Source organism: Mixophyes fleayi, chromosome 8, assembly GCF_038048845.1.
Source record: "Mixophyes fleayi isolate aMixFle1 chromosome 8, aMixFle1.hap1, whole genome shotgun sequence".
NCBI lineage: Eukaryota > Metazoa > Chordata > Amphibia > Anura > Limnodynastidae > Mixophyes > Mixophyes fleayi.
The window spans coordinates 37,820,179-37,831,833 of record NC_134409.1 but is presented as its reverse complement, the minus strand read 5'-3'; the positions used below and the strand labels follow the sequence as shown (position 1 = coordinate 37,831,833).

The following is an 11,655-nucleotide window of genomic DNA, read 5'->3' as shown; positions in this document are numbered from 1 at the left end:
AGATGTAAATGTAATATTTTATTTGGCCTAAAGATCACACAAAATCACAAACTACTACACATCCATAATATTTTTTTTACACTTAAAACAGGTTGCAATGTAAGCTTTCAAATATTTAAATTGCTATAGTTATAAAAGGTTTTGGTATTTCGATGCCTTGCACAACAGTTTTGTGTTTGACAATATTAAAAGGAGGTATATATTTTAATAATGAATGCAGAGCACAACATAACCACACTCCCAAAAAAACATGTGTTTGCCGTTTTCATGACCTCAGTCACAGACCTCTGAATAGGAGCCACGACATTGGCCTGCTCCATGATGGACTCCCAAATGCGGTGCTTTACCAGGATGGATAACTGCCAGTTGGCATGGTGCATCCGATCCACCCCCAGCTGCACACGGATTTCCACCTCACATTGGGAGAAATTTGGTTGCCAAGCTCAGTGGAGGAAGATTGGCTTTTCCCAGCCATCTATTCATCAGAAGACATATTGTCAAATCAGATATAATAGCAAACAATACCAGACAAATATATATATTCTACAGCAATAAATACAGCCTGGATCACAAAATGGCAAAGCACTATGACTGACTTTCCAACCTTATATAGTGTCTGCTGAGGCATATTCTACTGCCATTGGTTGTGTGTGAACGCCCAGGCATTGAAATGCCTCTAATTGCCTGGGAACGGCCCACTATTGTGATTGAATGACAGAAATTCCATTAAGGATAGGTGAGAGGAAATTTGCCATTTTAGATATGGCATAGAAGGGATCCGTGATGTAAGTGCCTCAGCTCACACATGGCCACAGAGCCAATAAATGAGGAGAATATTGAAAACAGTCAGTCACTTGCAAACATGAAGGCAGCAGGTAAAACATTTCAGACTGGAATGCACACCGCCAGAGTGTGCATTTGATAGTGGAGGTGTGTTATTGCACCTCCTTGGTGCATGTCTTAGGTACTCTTGGGAAATACACACCTGCTAGGCAGGTTTGACAGTGACTCACCTGTGTTTGGTTGTGTCACGCTTTAATGCTGGAAGTTGAAAATAACAGCTATGGAGTCCGGGATATGATAAAACACATAATATTTGTTAGAACAGGTATAAATCAGAGATAACAGGAAATGATAGGAACTGAGTATTGCAGACAATAAACAAGGATTTCTGGGTGATGCTGAGAACTAGTAACAAGGAATACAACTGGTGCAGGTGGACTGGATGAATGGAGAGAATTCAGATACAGGGATGACGGCAGCAGCTTATAGGAGTTCCAGAGAACAGGAGAAACAAGTGAGCACAACAATTTGGAACAGCAACATAACAATGACCAGCACAGGTAACTGGGAGAGGCAGGTATAAATAGGAGACAATCAGGTGTGAATGATTAGCTAGTACAGCTAGTAAACCCCTAACAGTGAGAAGAGAAAAGACAATAGCAGTAACTCTGGTAGATAAGAGGTACTGCAGGATACATTTAATGTAACAAGTCCAATATAGTCCCAGAGGCAGGAGCTGCCGATACAAAACAGCATGCATATGCAATGCTGCAATAAAAGGTGAAGGCAGATCCTGACAGATTGTTATAGTGAAAACCTATTTGTGTAATCCCGATTTTGGCACATCCAGGTTTGGCACTTCCGGTTTATGTGGTTCAGACTGGAATGCATCAGGTTTGGAATGAATCATGATGAGCTGCAACTGTTGACAATCTGGGATTGCATAAGTGTCTCGCACAGGACTCTCATGTCCTGTTACTTGCACCTCCACTATCTTTCTTGGCTGTTCCTGTGGTCCGCAGGCTCTGCTGGTCTCAGGCCTCCCTGCAAGATGCTGCCAAGTCTAACTCCACTCCAGTGTTCCCTCCAATAGCAGTGCCTTGGTACCGCCATCTTGGATTATGTCACATGCTTCCTTTCAGCCAGTAAGAGTGCTGCTTCAGCTCATCTGACCGCAGCCTCCAATCAGGGGACGGCAGTTCCTATAAAAGGATTTACTCTAACCCATTGCCAGTGCAAAGTTGATTCCTCAGACGCCAACCTGGTATCTAACAGTCGGCAGTCTATTCAGTTAATTCTGCCCAGACAACGCATCCAACAATCCAGTTCCAGTCCGGTCCAGCAATCCGATTCCAGTCCGGTCCAGTAATCCGATTCCAGTCCGGTCCAGCAATCCGATTTCAGTCCAGTCCAGCATACAGTTCCAGCTTGGTCCCCTTTGCTAAATCTGATTACTGTCTTGCTATTCTTGACTTCTTCCCTTTCTCCAGTGCCATTCATATTTAATAATCTCTCAGCAACCTCCACCTGTACCAGATTTTTTTCTCCCATGCAAAGGAACCCAATAAAATCCCCCAGCTTTGTGCACATAGCCATCAGTTCGTTCCAGAGACATAACACAGTCTGGGTACAGAAAATTCCTCAGACGTGACAATAAGAAGTCAGGTAACTACATTTTTTTTTAATACCTGTCTTTTCTGTTGTTCTATGTGGTTGTCTTAACAAAGGTCCAAATGTACGACCGAAACTTTGACTTATAATGTGAGGTATGGAATTGAATTGAAAGAAAATACAAACAGAAATGGTGATTATATCTTTTAGTAAACTGCCATGTATTTTTGCCGCTAATCTGTCACTTATTGTAGCCAGACAGCTCGTTGCAGACTTTGGTCAAAATTAGTGAAAATTTGGACTCTTTGTGAAGAGATCATTAGAAAATAGACTGTAAATGATTGTAAAAAAAATGTTAATGCTATACATAGTAATACAGGAGCAAAAACAGCTCAAAATCACATCATTTTACATAGTTTTTCACAATTTTTAATTAAATCCAGATCCAAAACTAAAACCTTTCAGAATTTTTGGGCAAAACCTGTAACAAAACCAAAACACAAAGACGTTTTAAAACCAAAATCACATCCAAAACCAAAACCAATATACGGGGGGCAGCTAACAGTTACCTTGAAAAAGTCTCTGAGGAGACGAAACGCGTTGGTGACTAACACAGGACTTTACGATCTCACTTCGGACCCTCCTACACCAGGAAGTGACGTTTCTGCATTCCGGCTTGGAACGCACGCGATCAGCATCGGGCGGACAACACAGACTCTGAGGACTTCCGTCACAATCCTCCACCACGGTGAGCCGTTTCCATTAATGAGATATCTGGATACCACCGACGGACAGTCCCGTTCTGTGTATTTCACCGATGGTCCCCCCTTTTTCTTTTTTCTTTTTCCTTGGCCATTTCGCCTATCCGTGTTATCCGTGCTTCCCCAGCCGTGAACCAACAGAGTGGCTGTCACCTATTCTCTGCTAGTGTTATATGTACACATGGTCATTTTATGGTTTTATTGTATCCTTTATTTAATAAATATCTCCTTTTTGACATATTAGGATTACAGTCCAATCTTTTTTAGTTCCTTATATACTCCTCCAAATCTTTATGATATTAGCAGTCTTAAGGGGGTATTCAATTGTTAGCGTTAATGGAAAAAAAATAAGCGCTCAAAAAATATTACCGTTTATACGGTAATATTGCGCGTGAAAAGCGTTAATATGGTAGTTTACTCACAAGCTGAAATTCCGCGAGTAATTACCGTATTAACGCTAAGATTTTTTGAGCGCTCGTTTTTTTTCGTTAACGCTAACAATTGAATACCCCCCTAAATATCCTATTGCTCATAACAATTAGTTCATTGCAATTGTGTTCTGATTCTCTTTCTGTTTTCTGGCTTGTTTATTTGAGGTATCATCCTTCCCAAGACAACATGGGGACTTACATTTGAAAACCATCAGTATTTACACATGTGACATTTCAACCATTTTTCGGAATATACATTTCTGGACTCCATTGGATTGGACATTAGGTTTTAATTTATTTTAATTTCATTTTTAATTTTGTTCATATTTTTATATATATTTTTTGCCTTTTATTAATTAATTAATTTTGGATTTGTTTGTTGGTTTTATTTGGTCATCATGCCAATTTAATTAATATTATACTATATCTACATACAGTATATGGTATTGTCATTGATACACAATATTACCATCTATTGGTTGTATTTGATTGCATGTTAGATTCCTGCCTCAATCCAATATCGTGTTTTGATTTATAAGAATATTAATATATACAATACTCTCATTTATTGGTTACATATTAGCTCATATGGTTTGCCATTTTTTGGCCTCACTCCTATTGACTTTCACATTACTGTGAGTGCAATTGGGACATAAATTTATGTTTGTTGGTTAATGTGTCAAGGAGGGATACCTTGGTCCCATTGCTGCTATGGTAATGCTGTTTTAGGCCTGTTTAGCGCAGTGTACATTTGCTATTAACATCTTTTTTTTGCCTTTATTCCTGCTGCTCGTTACATCAGTAGTGAGCAGAAGAATGCAGCAATAAGGGCTGCAGAGATGTGCTGGAGGCGGAGGTTTGGCACCAGGCGCACAATTGTGCTCCTAGCAGATCTCAGGGGTAAAATTGCAAGGTGTAGATTCTCAATTAAAAAACATAATTTGAATAAATTGATTACAGTTTGATCTATCTCAGTATAGAAGAGAAAGTACTGTGGCTTGTAATAACCCTCGTTGGAAAAAGGCCTGCTATGTTAAAGTGATGTTTTAGTATCAGTATGTGATTACATTCACTTTACGATACTGACATTTTCCTAAACCTCCAAGCTCACGTCTATATGCAAGTGGTGTAGAGGTGTTTTTATTTGGCCAATGGTGGAGTAATGGTCCATGTGTGGTATTTGATTATTAACATTGAAGCCTAACATTATATCTAGGTATCTATGCATGTAAGAGGGAGAAATAACATTTAATAAAAGACTAATGTGTTATATTTTTTCCAACAGAAGAATATTGGCAAGAACTAGGCAAAATTTGCTATTCTACAGGTGTCTGACTTCATGGGTTTAATAAGTGCTTGTTCTAAAGCAAACCCCACCAATATATCTGCATGTGGCTCCAAAATGCAGTCCGCTGGCTAGTACGGTGTTCACACTAAGGTGAATGTTTCATAGAATTTCTATTAAAGTAGCTGCACTCTGCTATAATCATGTGGGAACAAACTACACCCATAGAGAAATGTCTCTAACATGTAATAATGTTGTGATGTTAAAGTATACTCTTTACATTTTTTTTTTCTGGTGAAGATAAATAAAATATTTATAATTTATAAAGCTTTGTTAATTGCCAATTTGTTGATTTTCATATAAAAATCGTTTGAAAAAACCTTTGTGTGTGTTTTAAATCAAATGTGTAATAATGAGACACATTTGTGAGTAAAATATGTTATAAAGGGGTTTTTGTTATCATAGCATACTACACGGAGTTGAGGTAATGTAGAGAAAGGGTTAATATGATGTCAATATCATGAAACTTGAGTACTTTAAGGTAATAAGGTGAATGGGGGTAATGAAGGAATTGCATGCATGTGTGTTCCTCTGTCAATCAGGAATAAAAAGGTAGTATGCAGTCAGGGGCGGATCTAGACTTTATGTTTAGGGGGGGGCGATTTTGCATAATCACGCCCCTCCTTTGCTCTGATTGGCTGGCCTGCGTTAACCCCACCTTCCGCCCGCGCTTAGCCCCGCCCCCTCCCGTTGTGGTCGCCGGCTGGGACCACTCTGATTGGCTGGCCCCCATTTAGCCCCCTCCCCTGCTCGCGCTTAGCCCCGCCCCTCCCGTTTTAATCGGCGGCTGGGACCTAACTTTTTGCTGCTAGGGGGGGGGGGGCGAATAGCCCGATCACCCCCCCCCTGGATCCGCCACTGTATGCAGTGCAGTTTGGTGCCTTTGCCGTAAATCACATAGAGGAGAAAATAAAAATGCAATGATATGTGTGTTAGATTTTTCATCACATGAGTTACTACTGTATTGATCAAGGAATGTATTGCCTATGTACGCTCTACCTTGAACGTGCATATGCCTTATTAACTCATTATAATTTGTTTTGCTTTCCTTGATGAATCAGGCCCTATATCTTTTACATAATAATAAATGTACATGATGTAAACAATTTGTTGTAGACCTAGTCTTATTCTATTTCCAACAGATGCACTTGTATTGAAAATATCTTTTTGTGTACATATGGGGAAAGACATAAACCAGGGGAAAGTGAAGAGCTTAGGGAGAGTAGAGAGAGGGGAGGAAACTTCATACTATCCCCTGCAGGGGAGGGCTGGCAAATTTTAGCCCAGGGGGCAAGACTCGACTTAACAGCCTATTTTAATGGGAAAAAAATGCAGGTGGCCCAGTGACTCAGCCCAAGATAGATCACTATGGAACTGGCCTGGGGGGAAGGTGCCCCAAGCCCTCTAGCCCAGCCTGCCCCTGGCATTTATTCCCCTAAACATCTTTAGATAAAACATATGCATAAATAACCAGTCATCAGTATCACTTGGAGACTTGGAGCTATGGAATAGCTAGGAAATGCCATATTAGGTCCAAGGTTGAGGACCTTACTCTGGAATTTTTAGCAACAATTCCAATCATCCCCTTGGGATACAATTATGACTATTTTTATATCTATAATTGTGTGGGGTCTGAAATCCTCAAAACAGTGTAACACAAGTCCCGATATTATTATATTTCACGACTAGACTGATTTTCTTGAATAAAGCTGCTGTTGTGACCATACAAAAAATGCATGTATCCTTCAATGCCCCACCCAAATTTTAGGACAATGAATGAATTAAAAACCTACCAATAGCATGCTCTGGTCACGTCCCTGTTTTATGGACTTGGAAGAGTTCCTCCATTAGAATTCCCCCTTCTCATGTCTCAAGTGATGCCAAATGTTGTTCTTAAATCTACATTGCATCTCTTCTTCCATACCAACTCAGCGGAAGATAACTCTCTATATTTTGGTGTACCCTTAAAGCTGTTTTAGTTGGTTTAAAAAACCACCATGGAGAAACGCATGGAAGCAGAGGATAGGATCACTGCCTCAGAAGCTCAGGAACTGGTAGAGAGCAATTATAGACTCTTTGAGAACATCTGCACTCTTGGTCCATTTAGATGTCCACAAGGTGCTTTCCTGTCATAAATTCTATGCACAAGCAGGGCAAACAAAGTCTTTGAGGCCAAAAGGCTAGAAATGGAATCCAGAGGCCAACTAATAAAACTGGAGAACAAACTTCAACCCCTTTAGATATCACCATATACTACTGTAAGGGGCAGATTCAATTAGCTCTAAGGTGACGCGATGTGCCTCCAGAACAGTCCGCAGAGACATATTGCATAGGAGTTTTACTTTTCCCTTGTGTCACATAGACATGCGTAGAAGAATGAGTGGAGATTTCTGTACCGTATTAGCTGCAGCTGGACATCGAGGAGACGTCTGGCGGCACCTCGCGGTTAATTGAATCTGCCCCTAAGTAGTATAGTTTTAAAAAAGACCACCATTATATAGCCCTTTGAAACAAAAAATAATTATTCATATATTTCATTGGCTGTGTAAACCACACCTACATTAGACAAGCCACACCCACACTGTTTGGCCACACCAATTTTTCACTGCTGCTTTCTGCTACAAGAGCATGGGACTTACCAGCCCCTCCTGAATCTTAAAAACTCAAGGTCGCGGGATAAATGTAATACTCTGCCACAAATTAGACTAAAGAAATTGTATAAAGAATTGAAGACATTTACACCTAGAAAACTGCTATTGATAACTGCCTGCTAACAACTTTCATATATTCCCAATTAGATTCAAAGCTAATGCTCCCTCTTTATACATCCAGCTTAAAACACAGATCAAAAGCTGTTTTTATAATTTGAGTTGTGGTATGAATTGTGTGACATATAAGTGAATAACTACTTCTTAATGCAGTTTTGTGCAGAGAATATAGCTTGTAGTAAAACAAGGATTAAAAGGACTGGTATAACGAGAGAGCACTGTAATACTAACTCCTTGTTAAATATGAAAATATATGTGACAATAACACATACACGTGTATGTATAGTGTAGGATTGATAGTAGCTTAGACACAAACATTTATATATAGCAAAATGAATGCTTTCAACCATGCTGTCAGATTCTGTTGCCATCCCAATTATTAACTTTGCTTTAGATTAAGAATTTGCCAATATAAACAAGGCTATTTGTATTGACTGCAAAGCCAAACGTTGCAACTTGCTGTACCATAATATTATGGCATAAATAAAGTCCTTTTGTCTACATTTCATTCCAGTTCCCATAACAAGACTTAGCATAAACGTTAAGAAGGGTTATTTTACGCAACAAGAGGTATAATTCAAGGTCCTTGGATTGACCAGCAGCAGCACTATCTAGCAGCTTCATATTGGCTGCTTGTGTATTGACTTATCAGCTCCTAGTACTTAACTCATTAGCTTTGTGACTATATCATATCAAGTGGGAGATGTTCATTCTCAGTACTTATTTGTAGTTTCCATTTAGACTACTGCACCAAGAGGATTATTCAGAAAAACTGAATGTTTTTAAAAATCCCTTTTAATGTTTCTTAAATGTTCTGCCAATCTCTCATATATGTTCTGCCAATCTCTCTTTTACGTTCTGTAAACCACTTACAAATTCCATGACATTTAAGTAGACACAATTTTTACCGTTAGAGGTTATAAATTCTTCATTCAGGACTCTCGCATTTATTAACAACAGCCAACACACTATTGTTTCTTGTGTATATTGTTACGTCTGTAGTATCGTATAAAATAAGGATTCTCCGATGCGATTACTGTGGTTCCAAAGCACAAAAGTTTTATTCGCAAAGTATTACAAGGCAAAGTTTGGCATGCATACGTTTGCGCTGTTAGCACTAATACAAGCTTCTATCAGAACGCTCTGGTTTCCAGAGCCAGAGGTGAAAAATTTAAACACTGTACAGTTGTAAAAAGCAGTGACATCACAGATACATAGGCACAATATTAAGGTCCACATTCATGTCTATGGGTCTTGACCTCCCAAGAACTCAACATCCCATTGGTTGATTACTCTGATCATTGTTCCTTGAGATAGCCAGGTGTACCTTCTCAGGCTCCCACACCTGGACCTGTATAAACCGGTTCTTTTATGACCTCTCTGGAGTTGCTATTTGTTATATGAAAAGTGATAATATTTATAACTAGCATTCACAATGTGCAAACACTACATAAATAACACTGGAAACGTTCTCATGCGATTGCGAACAGAATAAGACCAAACTCGATGTAATTAATATATTGGAAACATTAATTAGCTTTTTCACCACATTATATTTTATATTAACTACAATAAATAGAATAAACTTACTCTTATGTTATTTGCTAAAATAGTTATTTGATTGTGTACTAATTGCATTGCAACCAATATTAGTGTACATAAAATATTGACTACCACTTTTATCCAATAATTAAACTTCCGGTACTTCATACTTGCCAACATTGGCAAGATGTTTCCCAGGAGGTCCGGGGGGCAGGTGTGTGTGTGTGGGAGCGGGGCTTGAAGAATTGTGTCATTAGCCCCGCTCCCCACTCCCAAAATGGGCATTACTATCCAGGACCTATAAAAAAAAGGGTTGGGGCCACGATGATGTGTCCATTACATCACTAAGCCCCCCCACCCCCCCCCCCTTTGTTTACTTTGCACAGTTGGCTAGGATCAGGGAGAATTGACTGCTCTCACAGGAGTCCGGGAGAACTCCCATAAATTTGAGAGTCTTCCTGGACATTCCGGGAGAGTAGGCAACTATGTGGTACTTCAATACATTACTATATTGTGGAAAAACTAGCATTTACAAATAACAGTGTAAAGCTACATCTCATCTCTGTCATTAGGCATAAGTATATACACCAATCAGCCACAACATTAAAACCACTGACAAGTGAAGTAAATAACATTATCTTGTTACAATGGCACCTGCCAAGGGGTGGGATATAATAGGCAGAAAATGAATAGTCAGTTCACGAAGATGATATGTTGGAAGCAGGAAAAATAGGCAAACGTAAGGATCTGAGCGAATTTGACAAGGGCCAAATTGTGATAGCTAGACGACTGGGTCAGAGCATCTCAAAATGACAGGTCTTCTGGAGTGTTCCCGGTATGCAGTGGTTAGTACCTGCCAAAAGTGGTCCAAGGAAGGACAATTGGTGAACCGGCGAACAGGCCAGCCCATCTGGTCCAATCAGAAGACCTACTGTAGCACAAAGTGCTGAAAAAGTTAATGCTGGCTATGATAGAAATAGTCGACATATCTAGCCCTTGCTATGTATAAGCACCTTGGAGATGAGTGCATCTGATTTTAATTGCATTTTAAACATATAGGTCAGTGTAGGGCCTGCATACAATGAGGTGCTCTTGACGCTGGGATGCAGGCTTAACAGCTTTGATCAACATGTAAACCAATACCTCGTGTTTTCATTTTGCTAGATACACACAGATATGCAGTGTTAGGAATAAGCGCCTGGTGTAAATACTGATTTGAGTTAGATGCATTTTGAGATATGTCCAACTCAACATATACATGTCCTTTTTTTATAAGCATTATTTGGTGCCCATATGCATCCAGCTGTAATAAATAAATGTAAATAATAAAATTAAACAAAGCTCATAAGAATAGATATAATTGCATATACAGAGGAATTTTACCGTGCAGGTGGTAAATATTGAAAAATAGGAATTGCACTGAGAAATTATTTACAAACTGGTACTGTCTCAGATAACACAGGACAGGGGCGGAACCTCCCATCTGCACTTACTAAACTTAGTATAAGATTAACTAAATTTCACACTAAATAAACGGTTAATTGTGTACTAATTGCCAGGCGTAGACATGCTGGTAATTGTAAGTTCACAGGGCTGGAGGACCCATCCTCTAATCAAGAGGCGACTAAACTTGTGCTGCATGTCAGGTAAGATGTGTGTTGCATGCCCCCTGTGATCACTGTGAGTGTTAGTGACTGTCTCCCGGACAACTGTTCTATAGCGTCCAATAGGAATAGAAGGATGTCCAGCTTACCGCCGCCCATTGGTCTGCAGCGCTTAGAGGCGGTACTTCCGGGAATGACGTCACTGAACCGGGTAGCAGCTCAGGTTCGAAAACAAAAGTACAAGATGCACTTTGCACTGGTATCTGCTGCGTCATTTACTCGGCAGTGTGCGAGCTTGTGTTGTGCGGATCCGCTGCTCCTCCATTAGGCCCGGTGTGATGTGCTGCAGCAGGGCAGTGCTCTGCGGCCCTGAGCGGTTGTCTTAGTTACTGTGCCGGGCTTAGTAGTGCTGGAAACTCTGAAGACAGGGAATAGCTGCAGCCTGTATATGTAAGTGCAGGCACAGAGCTTGTGTGACCACAGATGGGGCTGCAGCTCATCATGTGACTATTTGTAAAGTAGATTATCGAAAGTTTTTGAATGACCCTTTCCTGTAATGCCAACAACCTACAACCACTGGTGATGGCATTGTCTGGCCGGCCAGAGCTGAAGGGCTTTTATGCCAAAGATGTGGCTGAGCGGCGCAGGCTTGGAGATGTCCTGTGTGACCAGCTTAGCAGAGATTTGCTCAGGTAATGTATAGTCCTCGTTTTCATACCTCCCGGCATTGAACAGGAACATTTAGGGCCTGGTTACAGGGATGCCTTGTCTGTGTTTTTGAGAAATACTGCTCACTACTAATAAGCACAG

General features: G+C 40.2%; 1 protein-coding gene across 2 annotated transcripts in view; it reads left to right on the top strand.

Annotated features, from left to right (window-relative positions):
* Positions 1-11,046: 11,046 nt before the first annotated feature.
* The window catches only part of BTBD8 (BTB domain containing 8), a 61,826-nt gene continuing 61,217 nt past the window's right edge, over positions 11,047-11,655 (top strand). For both annotated transcript variants that reach the window (XM_075182382.1, XM_075182381.1), the window contains exon 1: positions 11,047-11,537. In XM_075182382.1, coding sequence (XP_075038483.1) covers positions 11,386-11,537 — 152 coding nt within the window. In that variant the 5' untranslated portion in view covers positions 11,047-11,385. The remainder of the gene's footprint in view (positions 11,538-11,655) is intronic.